The sequence below is a fragment of the Pituophis catenifer genome, unplaced genomic scaffold (assembly GCF_029215685.1).
Source record: "Pituophis catenifer annectens isolate HBS135680 unplaced genomic scaffold, rPitCat1.0.hap2 SCAF_1, whole genome shotgun sequence".
NCBI lineage: Eukaryota > Metazoa > Chordata > Lepidosauria > Squamata > Colubridae > Pituophis > Pituophis catenifer.
Genome location: NW_027256881.1, coordinates 5,005,910 through 5,020,077, shown reverse-complemented (window position 1 = coordinate 5,020,077; position 14,168 = coordinate 5,005,910). Strand labels below are relative to the sequence as shown.

The 14,168-nt window shown below is 43.5% G+C and overlaps 1 protein-coding gene across 2 annotated transcripts in view; it reads left to right on the top strand.

Moving 5' to 3' along the window:
* Window positions 1–14,168, top strand: part of ACACA (acetyl-CoA carboxylase alpha) — a 252,226-nt gene that overhangs the window by 205,079 nt on the left and 32,979 nt on the right. For both annotated transcript variants that reach the window (XM_070932018.1, XM_070932017.1), the window contains 2 exons: window positions 2,758–2,854; window positions 4,166–4,301. In XM_070932018.1, coding sequence (XP_070788119.1) covers window positions 2,758–2,854; window positions 4,166–4,301 — 233 coding nt within the window. The remainder of the gene's footprint in view (window positions 1–2,757; window positions 2,855–4,165; window positions 4,302–14,168) is intronic.

The following is a 14,168-nucleotide window of genomic DNA, read 5'->3' as shown; positions in this document are numbered from 1 at the left end:
AAGGTAAAGGTAAAGGTTCTCCTCGCACATATGTGCTAGTCATTCCCAACTCTAGGGGGCGGTGCTCATCTCTGTTTCAAAGCCGAAGAGCCAGCGCTGTCTGAAGACGTCTCCGTGATCATGTGGCCGGCATGACTAAACACCAAAGGCACACAGAACGCTGTTACCTTCCCACCAAAGGTGGTCCCTATTTTTCTACTTGCATTTTCTACGCGCTTTTGAACTGCTAGGTTGACAGAAGCTGGGACAAGTAACGGGAGCTCACCTCATTATGCGATGCTAGGGATTCAAACCGCTGAACTGCCGACCTTTCGATCGACAAGCTCAGCATCTTAGCCACTGAGCCACCGTGTCCCTTTTATGAGGTTTAAAATGGGCTCATTTTATACCTCATAAAAGGGACGCAGTGGCTAATTTTATAAAATGAGCCCATTTGTAAGCCAAACCCACAAGACTGTACATGATCTTTGTGGATCTGTAGGTATATTTTTGAACTTTAATAGAGAATATTACAGCTAGTCCTCAATTTACGACCACAATTGAGCCCAATATTTCCTTTGCTAAGTGAAACATTTGTTAAGTGAATTTTGCCACATTTTACAACCTTTCTTGCCACAGTTAAATGAATCGCTGTAGTGATTAAGTTAGTAACACGATTGTTAAGTGAATCTGGCTTCCCCATTGGATTTGCTTGTAAGAAGGTCGCAAAAGGGGATCACATGACCCTGGGGTAGTGCAACCGTCATAAATATGAGTCAGTTGCCAAGTGTCCGGATTTTGATTAATGACCATGGGAATTCTGCAACAGTTGTAAGTCTGAAAAACGGTCATAAGTCACTTTTTTCAGTGTCGTCGTAACTTTGAACAGTCACTAAAGGAACTGTTGTAAATTGAGGATTACCTGTATTTATCTGTGGTTTGTATTTAATCCATCCTTTTTTAAAAAAATTAGAGCATAATGCTTTGTTACGGGGAAGTGGCCTGAAAAAAGATACTGCTGCTTTAAAGAGTCCACTCATTAAAATTATTACAGATTTTAAAGTTATAGTAACTGTTTCTCAGACCTGCAAGAAAGTTTTAAAAAAGCAAGTTGCTTTAACGAGTGACAAAGGAGTTGTGCTCATCCAAGCGAAAACATTCTCACAAATCATTTTCAAAGTGTGCACAATCCATGTATCTGTGGATCTGTAATCACATCCAATCTAGAATTTGGGTGGTTGATGCATCTATTTATGTCATTGGCTCTTCATTATTCTTGTTTTATGTTCTTTATGTTCAGTTTAGGGGTGTGATGGCTCAGCGGTTAAAGACACTGAGCTTCTCAGCTGGAAAGCTGACAGCCCAGGTTCGAGACCTGAGCATCGCACAACGGAATGAGCTCCCATTACCTGCTCCAGCTCCTGATCACCTAGTAGTTTGAAAGCATGCAAATGTGAATAGATAAATAGGTACCATTTTGGTATTATTCGGACCCAGCATTCGCAAGTAATGATAAGCCATTTACTTACAAGTAAAACAACCCACTTTTTATAACAGGGCAGCATGTGGATAAACAAAAAATCAAACGTAATTAGTCCCAACAAAACCTGGTTCTGGCCAAGGAATCCAAATTGCTTGCTGTATACTAGAAACAAACGATTTGTTTGTTTCTAGTATACAACTGGCCACTCCCAAACCGTCCTATTTATTTCCCAGCCAGGGAGAGGCTAGCTAGCGTCTACATTTGCCTTTCCCTGAGGCCTGGCTTATTGTTTTCCTTTGCTCTTCTCTTCTTTCCTCTCTGTGCATATGCGCATCTGGGATGGGCCACATCTGTTCCTCTCTGTCACTCAGCTCAGGCCCCGAAGAGAGCTGCCTCTCCACCTGGGGGAGGAGGGAAGGCCCTAGCTCTGCCTCGGATTCTGTTCCTTCACAGAGTCTTCCAAAGACTCTGAAGCTGACCCAGGCTTTCCCTCAACCTCCTCCTTATCTGACTCTGCTGCTAGCTCTGCTGGAAGCTGGTGGGACACAACAGGTATACAGCATGTACCTCAGTGTACCTCAGTCATGCTGGGCACTTGACCACGGAAATGTCTTCGGACAACACTGGCTCCCTCGGCTAAGAAACAGCGATGAGCACCCACCCTCTAGAACAGTGATGGCTAACATTTTTGCCGTCGCGTGCCAAAAGCGGGGGGAGTGCAGGCGGGTCATGCATGTGCATGCCCACACTCATCATTCAATGCCCCCCGCCCCCGTGCATGCGCACACGACCCCCCCCCACTCTCCCCGCTTTTGGCACGCAATGGCAAAAAGGTTACCGTTGGGCCTGGTAGGCCCGTTTTTTCCCCCTCCCCAAGCTCCAGAGGCTTTCTTTGAGCCTGGGGACGGCAAAAATGGCCTCCCCCACCCCCACGGAGGCCCTCCGGAGGACGGAAACGGCCTGTTTCCCGACTTCCGGTGGGCCCGGAAGGCCCGAAAACCAGGTGGCCGGCGCATACATGTGCACTGGAGCTGAGCTAGGGCAACACTCGCGTGCCGACATATATGGCTCTACATGCCACCTGTGGCACGCGTGCCATAGGTTCGCCATCACGGCTCTAGAATCAGACACAACTGGACTGGGGAAATCTTTTCCTTTATCTATCTTCAGTTTATTTTGTAAAAACCATTTTGTCTGAGGCTTCTTCTAAGCATTACACAGGTTTTAAAAACCAGAAGCAAGAGTTTTGAACAACGGTGGGGAATGTTGCTTATGCATTTAATGTTGTGTTTAAGGCTGGGTGGCATACCACTTGGAGTGGTTGCTGTTGAAACGAGGACAGTAGAACTGAGCATTCCTGCAGATCCCGCAAATCTAGACTCAGAAGCCAAGGTAAGTGTTATTTTCTAAGGTGGACGACCCACATATGGGGCTGGTAACATCTGTATAACAATTAGAGAAAGATCTGTTGTTGTTAGTTGTGAAGTTGTGTCTGATCCATCGCGACCCCATGGACAACGTTCCTCCAGGCCTTCCTGTCCTCTACCACCCCCCGGAATCCATTTAAGCTCACTCCGACTGCTTCAGTGACTCCATCCAGCCACTTTGTTCTCTGTCGTCCCCTTCTTCTTTTGCCCTCAATCTTTTCCAGCATTAGGCTCTTCTCCAGTGAGTCCTTCCTTCTCATTCGGTGGCCAAAGTATTTGAGTTCCATCTTCAGGATCTGGCCTTCTAAAGAGCAGTCAGAGTTGATCTCCTCTAGGACTGACCGGTTGGATCGCCTTGCAGTCCAAGGGACTCGCAGGAGTCTTCTCCAGCACCAGAGTTCAAAGGCCTCAATTCTTTGGCGCTCAGTCTTTCTTATGGTCCAACTTTCACAGCCATACATTGCAGCTGGGAAAACCATAGCCTTGACTATACACTTTTGTTGTCAGAGTGATGTTTCTGCTTTTTAGTAATCTAGAGAAAGATTAGATGCTTGGATTTTGGCATGCCAGATCTAGTAAGCCTTGTCTAATTCAAAATCTGTGGAGTGCTCTCTGAGTTTCATTGTTGGTTTGCATATATTTCATTCCTCGATTAAGTAACATCATTGGTGCAAGTGAACATGGAGTTTACTCCAGGGGTGAAATGCTCCCGGTTCGGACCAGATCACCCGATCCAGTAGCGATGGTGGTGGGTGGTTCGGAGAACTGGTAGCAAAAATCTCTGCCCACCCCCCTAATGCCCAGCTGAGCCACATGATCATCAGAGGCTTTTTTTTTACTTTTCAAAGCATTTTTTCTACAATCTCTTCGGCCGAAAAAATGCTTTTAAAAGTAAAAAAAAAGCCTCTGGTGATCGTGCGGCTCAGCTGGAATTGTCAGAGGCTTTTAAAAGCATTTTGCAGAAAAAAATGCTTTTAAAAGCCTCTGACGATCCCAGCTGATTTGCCTGATCGTCAGAGGCTTTTAAAAGCATTTTTTCTGCAACCTCTTAAGGTTGTAGAAAAAATCCTTTTAAAAGTAAAAAAAAAAAAAAGTTGGCCACGCCCACCCAGTCACATTACCCCCCCCCCCCAAGCCACACCCACAGAACCGGTAGTAACAAATTTTACATTTCACCACTGGTTTACTCCCTATTTACATACTATACCTCGCTCTGCCCGTGCCGGTAAAAGTGTGATTTATTATTGATCTTCCCTCTTTCCACCCCTTGCCACAGATTATCCAGCAAGCTGGCCAAGTCTGGTTTCCTGACTCTGCTTTCAAAACCGCAGAAGCCATCAAGGATTTTAATCGGGAGGGACTTCCGCTGATCGTCTTCGCCAACTGGAGAGGTTTCTCAGGTGGAATGAAAGGTGATTATTGTTTAAAAAAAAAAAAAAGAGGAAGGAGTATGGTGAGAAACCGTGGTGCTGGTAGAGAGCAGATGACAGGGACAATTATTGGAATTTAGGAGTGGGTTTAGTGGTATGTGTTTATGGAGATTCTCAGTCGTCCAGCTCATGGTTGCCCCAAAAGTGCTTTTTTCAAGAGGCAACTGGACTTCCTGGTTTTTCTTTGAGAACGTTTTGCTTCTCATCCAAGAAGCTTCTTCAGCTCTGACTGGACGGTGGGGAATGGAAGGATTTATATTCCTTGCAGACAGCTGGTCATTTGCATTATTTTAGAGAGTCTTTGAGGCCACTTGGAGGTTTATCTGTGTCCTCAGGGTCTGATTTGAAAGAGGGGTCAAAGAGACCATCTATGTCAAAATTGAACAGCCCTCTGTCAACAGAGAGGGAGGGGTATGGCAACATCTATCTCCTGTTTACAACACGGTCCTTTCAGCAGTTCCAAGAAGGCTCCACACCCATTTGCACTACTCAGGTGACCCTGAGGACACAGAGAAATCTCCAGGTGGCCTCAACGACTCTCTAAAAGGATGCAAATGACCAAGCTGTCTGCAAGGAGTATAAATCTTTCCATTCCCCACCATCCAGTCAGAGCGGAAGAAGCTTCTTGGATGAGAAGTGAAACATCTTAAAAGAAAAAAAACAAGAAAGTCCAGTTGTACCTTTGGGTTTAGTGGTATAGATAGTCCTTGATTTATGACCGCAAGTGAAACCTGAAATTGCTAAGCAAGGCAGTTAAGTGAATTGTGCTCTATTTTAAGACCTTTTTTTGCTTAGGTTGTTAAGCAAACCACTGCAGTTGTTAAGGGAAGCACGTAGTCTTTGAGTAAATCTGGTCGCTAAATGAATGATTGTAAGGCAAGGACTATCTGTATTGCTATTCTTGTTTCGTAAAACAAAAAAAATGGTTAGGGTGACTGGGCAGACCAAAATTAATTAATGGCAGCGGGAAGATTCGGTCTGGTGGTTTTCTGTGTCAATATTTAGCTACTTAACCACTGTTTTACAGGCTGTCCTTGACTTACGACCACAACTGAGCCCAACATTTCTGTTGCTAAGTGAATTTTGTCCCATTTTACAACCTTTCTTGCCACAGTCGTTAAGTGAATCATTGCAGTTGTTAAGTGAGTAACACGGTTGTTAAGTGAATCTGGCTTCTTCAATGACTTCGCTGGTTAGAAGGTCACAAAAGGGGATCACATGACCCCGGCACACTGCAACCGTCATAAATATGAGTCAGTTGCTAAGCGCCCAGATTTTTATCACATGACCATGGAGATGCCGCAACAGTCCTAAGTGTGAAAAAACAATCATAAGTCACTTTTGTCTGTGCCTTTATAACTTGGAACTTTCACTAAAAGAACGGTTGTAAGTCGAGGACTAACTATACTCAGGATGGTTCTGTGGTGCCAAATTTCATATTGATTCATTTAAAGCAATTTCTCGGAGATGAATGGAGGCTCCCCTTTATTTACAGATGCAAATGATCATAAATAGGAGAGGATATGTAAATCAGGATTTGATGTTCTGCATGCTGCATGGGTCTCCAGCGACCTTTGGAAACCCCGTAGGATCAAATAGTTAAATACTGGCATCACAGTGATGACTTTTGGCAATGCTACTTATTTTTCTTTTCAATTAAGGATGCAAAACAGAGATGTCAAGCCTTGGGGAGGCTAAACGTATCTATTTTCAGTAACCCTTTGCCCCCCTCCCCCGGGCTCCGAAAAATAAAACAAATTGGGCTGAAAAGCAGAGTACCATCCACTCAGATGGCTTCCTATTTTATCATCATGTAGGGAGTCCTCCGCTTACGACCCCAATTGGAACCAGGATTTCCATTGCTAATCAAGGCAATTGTTGATAGCACTATAGCAATAGCACTTAGACTTGTATAACGCCTCACAGTGCTTTACAGCCCTCTCTAAGCGGTTTACAGAGTTAGTGTCAGGGTTCCAAGTAATATACCAGAGGTGAAATCCAGCAGGTTCTGACAGGTTCTGGAGAACCAGTAGCAGAAATTTTGAGCAGTTCGGAGAACCGGCAAATACCACCTCTGGCTGGCCCCAGAGTGAGGTGGGAATGGAGATTTTATAATATCTTCCCCCCAGGAGTGGAGAGGGAATGGGGATTTTGCAGTATCCTTCCCTGGAGTGGGGAGGGAATGGGGATTTTGCAGTATCCTTCTGGAGTGGGGAGGGAATGGGGATTTTGCACTATCCTTCCCCTGGAGTGGGGAGGGAATGGAGATTTTGCAGTATTCTTCCCCTGCCACGCCCACCAAGCCACACCACGCCCACCAAGCCATGCCCACAGAACCGGTAGTAAAAAAATTTGGATTTCACCACTGTAATACACCCATAGCAAACAAAACTCTGAGGCAGGTAAATTCCTCAAAGAATAAGTTTATTAGATATATCAGATTGGCACAGGCTGGTGAAAACTGACTCTGAATGTTCCCGCAGTTTTCACCTAATTAAAAATCAAAGTTTTCCTCCTTCCCCATATAATCAGTCACATGGTCCAATCAAGGTGTCGCCCGGTTGCCTGGTAACTTCACTCCTCCTCTGTCCGACCACTTGTGAGAATGTCCTTGGTTCCCAGGAGAAAGTATTTTGTTTTGACTACAAAATCCAGCTATCTCTACTCCCCCCCCCTGTCCCTCAGCTGTGACAACACTGAAGCCTCAAAATGGCCTCGGTTAGGTCAGCTTCAGGGTTGACAGTTAGCATATTGCCCCCAACAATCTGGGTCCTCATTTTACCGACCTCAGAAGGATGGAAGGCTGACTCAACCTTGAGCCGGTGAGAATCGAACTGCCAAACTGCTGGCAGCCGGCAGTCAGCAGAACTGCAGTACTGCTTTCTAACCACTGCACCACCACGGTTAAGTGAGTTATACCCAATTTTACAACTCTTTTGCCACGGTTGTTAAGTAAATCGCTGCAGTTATTAAGTGACTCATTCGGACACTAAGCGAATCTGGTTTTCCCCATGCTTGCTGGAACCAGTTGAGAAGGTTGCAAATGGTGATCACATGAACACTGGAATGCTGCATCCAGCTTTGGTCGCCATGATGTAAAAAAGATGTTGAGACTCTAGAAAAGAGTGCAGAGAAGAGCAACAAAGATGATTAGGGGACCGGAGGCTAAAACATATAAAGAACGATTGCTGGAATTAGAGATGTCTAGTTTAATGAAAAGAAGGACTAGGGGAGACATGATAGCAGTTCTCCAATATCTCAGGGGCTGCCACAAAGAAGAGGGAGTCAAGCTATTCTCCAAAGCACCTGTAGGCCAGACAAGGAATAATGGATGGAAACGGATCAAGGAGAGAAGCATCTTAGAACTAAGGAGAAATTTCCTGACAGTTAGAACAATTAATCAGTGGAACAGTTTGCCTCCAGAAGTTGTGAATCCTCCAACACTGAAGTTTTTAAGAAGAGATTGGACAACCGTTTGTCTGAAATGGAATAAGGCAGTGGCCCCCAATCTTTTGGGCACTAGAGACCGGTTCCTTGGAGACAGGTTTTTCTACAGACCAATGGGGGCATGTTTTTGCATGCTGACTGCATCCCGCGGATGGGGCTTCACTTGTTTGCGATTTCTGCTGGTCCATGGACCGGTAGTTGGGGATCCCTGGTATAAGGTTTCCTGTGTGAGTAGGAGGTTGGACTAGAAGACCTCCAAGATCCCTTCCAACTCTGATATTCTGTTATAACCCCAGGACGCTGCAACCATCATAAATACATGCTGGTTTGCCAAGCCCCTGAATTTTGATCATGTGACCATGGAAATGCTGCAATGGTCGCGAGTGCGAGGACTGGTTGTAAGTTACTTTTTTTTCAGTGCTGTTGTAACTTTGAGCTGTCGCTAAACGAATAGTCTCAAATCGAGGACTACCTGTATATCTCCGTAGCTTGTAGGCTAACAGGAAGAAGGAAAATTGAAGGTTGATCGGTGGCTGGTCAAAAAACAGTACCCCCTTGCTCTCAAATCACCGGAGCAACCTGCAGTCTGAAACTCAACAGGGGCCAGGAACCAGCAGAGTGGTTTGGGGGATCTAATAGATTCTCTGCATGAAAAGCCATCGCTCCCAAGGTTTTGCCTTGCCCCTTAAAAAAAAAACAAAACCAACAACTTCCTACTTAGATATTATCCAGCACAGGCAGGTATAAAAACTCCAGGCTCGTGTTGTCAATCTCGCCGTTTCCCCCCTTGGAGAGTTGTTTGCAATTTTAGTTTCCGTGTTAGTCGGGCTACAAGGAGAAGCAGGAAAGGATTAAGCCGGGAATGAAAATAAACAATTATAGCACCCCTTGGTGAGCCTAAGAACACACAAATACATGCATATGTACACACATTGCTAAGAAACGGCTGCACTGTGGGTAAAATGACTCTAAAATTGTGTGTAATGAGAAGGAAAAGATTAGAGGGAGCTTTTGCCATGTTGAGAATTGACATTAGTGGAGGAAGGGGGAAATTCTTTACAAGTCAGTGCAGGGGGTCTAATTTAGACTGGGGCGTGTGTGTGTTTGCCATCCATACACATTGGCTTCTGTGCATGTATTTATATCCCCATCCAGATACAATTCTGTACAATAAATAAAATCACATTGAGAAGGGAACGGCTGCCTTCTTCTAGAAGCATTCCAGCCAGCTACAAAGCCTATTGCAAAAATTAAAATGATTTTGTGTGTGTGTGTGTTAAAACGCGCCTTGAATATTTAGATGGAGGCACTGGCTTATTTAGACGAACTGCCAGTGACCCACAACAGTGAGACATCAAGCGTGAAATTTACTGGAAATTAGCACCGGGGTCTCGGGCCCAGCGTGAATGGGGTTGATAAGATGCAAATCCCAGCGATATTAAACCGCCTTGCTGGCAGCGCTATGGGGTCGTTCGCTGTGGGTTTTTCATGTTACCCCTTTTTTTTCCCTCCGCACCACCCTCTGAGACAGGTTATAAATAACAATAAAAAGGAACAGTTACCAGAGACTTTAATCAGAATTTTTAAAAAAAGACTTTAAAGAAAGAATCAACAACACTGATTGTACAGCAGCAGAGCCAAAAGTAATGAATTTAGCATCTTTTCTATATGATTGTTAAGCGTGTCCTATTTGGTGCATTTTTGTTTTTCATTGGTTGTTGTTGTTTTTTTCCCCTTCAGTACTTCAGGACTCTTATCAATACGACTGAGGTTAATTCCAGCTTTGAATGTAGTCTAAAATGGACAGGCATGGGTGAAAGAGGAAGACAGCCATTTCGGGACTGAAAAGGGGAGTGGGTGGGAATGGGTGTTTATACCACTTAGCAGTAACAATAGCATTTAGATTTATATATCGCTTCATAGTGCTTTTATAAGCCTCTCTAAGCGGTTTACAGAGTCAGCCTCTTGCCCCCAATAATCTGGGCCCTCATTTTACCCCCCTCGGAAGCATGGAAGGCTGAGTCAACCTTGAGCCAGTCAGGATTGAACTACTGGCAGTGGGCAGAGTTAACCTGCAATACTACATTCTAACCACTGTGCCACTTCGGCCTTAGTTTATAGGGAAGCTAAGAAACTTGATATCTATGGAGATTCTTAGTCACCCAGGTCATGGTTGCCCCAAAGGTGCTTTTTTCAAGAGGCAATTGGACTTTCTGGTTTTTCTTTGAAGACGTTTCGCTTCTCATCCAAGAAGCTTCTTCAGCTCTGACTAGAATCCTTCCATTTTTTAAAAAAATTAGATTTATATGCCGCCCTTCTCCGGAAACTCAGGGCGGCTTACAATGTGTTAAGCAATAGCCTTCATCCTTTTGTATATTTATACAAAGTCAGTTTATTGCCCCCACAAACTGGGTCCTCAATTTACCTACCTTAGAAAGGATGGAAGGCTGAGTCAACCTTGAGCTTGGTGAGATTCGAACTTGCAATAATTGCAGACAGCTGAATGTTAATAACAGGCTTTTAGTCTGTTGAGCTATCCAGGCTCCATTTCCCACCATCCAGTCAGAGCAGAAGAAGCTTCTTGGATGAGAAGTGAAACATCTTCAAAGAAAAACCAGAAAGTCCAGTTGCCTCTTGGAAAAAGCACCTTTGGGGTAAGAAAGTTGATAATTTCTTTTTCAATTGCAAGGAGTTTATCATTAAATTGTTATCCTTGTAATTAAACGTTGGACAATGGATAGAAATAGGGAATATTTTCCTGTTGTCGCTTGGTGACAAAACCTGTTCTTTCGTTTCCTCCTTTCAAATTTTTATGGAGTAGATACTGGTAGTCCTCGACTTAGGATCATAATGGAGCCCAAAATTTCTGTTGTTAAGGGAGACAGTTGTTAATATTGCCCCATTTTAGGACCTGTCCTACGACCAGTTGCTTAGCGACTGTTGGAAGTTACAACTGACCCTGCTACTTACAACCTAGATTTGAAGGTCTGATTAGCTGCCCCCTCACCCCCATGATCATATGATTGCATTTTGGGTGCTCAGTAACTATATTTATGGCTGTTAAATATATTTTAAACTGTTTTTAAATTTTGTGGGTATATGTTGTTTTAATATGGCTGTACACCGCCCTGAGTCCTTCGGGAGAAGGGCGGTATAAAAATTTAATAAATCATCATCATCATCATCATCCCTGGAATATTTTTGCTGGAAATTTACATTTGCTTCTGATTTCTGGCAAAAATACGTCCATTGCAAACAATGGTTTCATTTAACGACCGCCGTAAAAGTCGTGAAATCAGGCTCAATCACATGATGATCTACTTAATAATCAGCACAACTTACAGCTATAATTCTGGCCTCAATTTTTATCATAAATTGAGGACTAGCTCTAAATAGCTCTGCAGTATAGCTCAGGTTTGCTCAACCTCGAACACTTTAAGAGGCATGGACTTCAACTCCCAGAATTCCCCAGCCAGTAGACTGTGGACAGGGCATAAAACTGTAAAAAAAACACATCCAAGGAGCTACTTAATCAATAGGAAGCCTGGTTTACAGGTAATCTTTGATTTAGGACAGTAGTGCAACCTGTACAATACAGGCATAAATTGTGAATGTCATAAAGTGGATCAACTCCTGACCAACTCAATTTTATGAGCTTTTTTTGCAGTAACTCTAGTAATTGAGCTATCAATGGGGGTCAGTTGCTGAGTGACCAACATGAGTGGGAATAGAATAGAATAGAATAGAATAGAATAGAATAGAATAGAATAGAATAGAATAGAATAGAATAGAATAGAATAGAATAGAATAGAATAGAATAACAGAGTTGGAAGGGACCTTGGAGGTCTTCTAATCCAACCCTCACTCAGGCAGGAAACGCTATACCATTTCAGACAAATAGTTGTCCAATCTCTTCTTAAAAACTTCCAGTGTTGGAGCATTCGCAACTTCTGGAGGCAAGTTGTTCCACTGATTAATTTTTCTAATTGTCAGGAAATTTCTCCTTAGCTCTAGATTGCTTCTCTCCTTGATTAGTTTCCACCCTTTGCTTCTTGTCCTGCCCTTTTTTATTTTTATTTTTTTATTTTTAATTTGATTTATATGCCGCCCTTCTCTGGAGACTCAGGGCGGCTTACAATGCGTTAAGCAATAGCCTTCATCCTTTTGTATATTTTATACAAAGTCAGCTTATTGCCCCCACAAACTGGGTCCTCATTTCACCTACCTTAGAAAGGATGGAAGGCTGAGTCAACCTTGAGCCTTGGAGAGATTCGAACCAGCAGTAAATTGCAGGCAGCTGTGTTAATAATAGGGTGCGTAGACCACTGTACTATCAAGGCTCTGCCCTCAGGTGCTTTGGAGAATAGCGTGATTCCCTCTTCTTTGTGACAGCCCCTAGATATTGGAAGACTGCTATCACGTCACCCCTAGTTCTTTTCATTAAACTTTTGGTTGTTGTTGTTAGTTGCGAAGTCGTGTCCGACCCATTGCGACCCCATGGACAACGTTCCTCCAGGCCTTCCTGTCCTCTACCATCCTCTGGAGTCCATTTAAGCTCATACCTACTGCTTCGGTGACTCCATCCAGCCACCTCGTTCTCTGTCGTCCCCTTCTTCTTTTGCCCTCAGTCTTTCCCAGCATTAGGCTCTTCTCCAGGGAGTCCTTCCTTCTCATTAGGTGGCCAAAGTATTTCAGTTTCATCTTCAGGATCTGGCCTTCTAAGGAGCAGTCAGGGTTGATCTCCTCTAGGACTGACTCACCGGTTTGAGCGCCTTGCAGTCCAAGGGACTCGCAGGAGTCTTCTCCAGCACCAGAGTTCAAAGACCTCAAACTAGACACACCCAATTCCAGCAACCGTTGTTTATATATGTTTTAGCCTCCAGTCCATGCAGCCACATGCCCATGGAGTGAGATGTGGGTTAGCCAGAACTGGGTTCTAAGTGCCCCTATTGAGACTATCTGTACAAACCAAACAGGACCATTAAACTAATAACAAAGTAATAAACTATCCATGCATCAGGGAAAATCAGGCTTTTAAAAATTCAGCTTTCCCTCCATTAATGACATCTCTTGACCCCTTCGATAAACCCTCACCTTTTAGAGATTTCCCCGCTACGTTTTCCTGAGCAGATACACATACAATTTTAAACCATTCAAGATTAAAATCGTTTTTCCCCCTCAGAAAGTTGAGTGCCGGTATCAGTGACTATTAGCTGTTACAGTTCAATAGACAGTTGGTGCCTTGGATTGAATAAAATTGCTACGGCTTATGGGGATTTTTTAGTTCTTTGCCAGCAAACTTCCCTTTCCTCTTTATTTTATTTTTTTTTTTAATTTTTTTTTAAATCTCTACCTCGGTGCAAACGAGCCCTCTTTAGCTCAGGCTGCTCTTTCCACATAAAATATACGCTCGTAGCAGGAGTGAAAAATGCCACGCTAATTACACCATTATTTTATTATGTAGCGCGACTAAAAAAAAAAGTCTACTAAAGAATTAATTTGGTTAAAATAATTTGAATTGAGCAATTATTTCCTTAACACTGGAATTAGCTGAAAGGAGTTTCAAGTGGTTTATTGCCAGTGCTACATAATAAAATGATTGTTTAATTAGCAATAAATTTGTCATTTGCTATAGGAAACAAAAGGATTGTTTCTTTCATCCAGACATGACATTAAACCAAAAGTTACGCCTCTTTTTTTGCCTCAACATTTTTTTTTTTTTGAGCTACTATATTCTTCTTTGCCTGGGAATAAATTAAAGATCACGCTGGATCAAAGCAAAGTTGGGGGGTGGGTGGGTTATTAAGCACAGGTAGTCCTCAACTTACAACTGTTTGTTTAGTGGCCATTCAAAGTTATGATGACACTGATAACTCCTTTACAACCGTTCCTCAAACATATTACTTTAGTTACATTAATTACATTACAGCATCCCTGTGGTCACATGATCAAAATTCAGGCACTGGCCAACTGGCATGTATTTATGACGGTTGTAGCATTCTATGACCACATGATCATCAGTTATGACTTACTGGGGGGCTTCCAACAAGCAAAGTCACTGGGGGAAGCCAGATTCGTTGAAAGACCATGTGATTCACTTAACAACCATGGCAAAAAAAAAGATTTAAGTGTCTTTATGTGAGGATTGAGGGAAACGGTTGCTCAGTGGCTAAGACGCTGAGTTTGTCGATCGAAAGGTCGGCAGTTCAGTGGTTCGAATCCCTAGTGCCACGTAATGGGGTGAGCTCCCGTTACTTGTCCCAGCTTCTGCCAACCTAGCAGTTCGAAAGCACATAAAAAATGCAAGTAGAAAAATAGGGACCACCTTTGGTGGGAAGGGAACAGCGTTCCATGCGCCTTTGGCGTTGAGTCATGCCAGCCACATGACCATGGAGACGACTT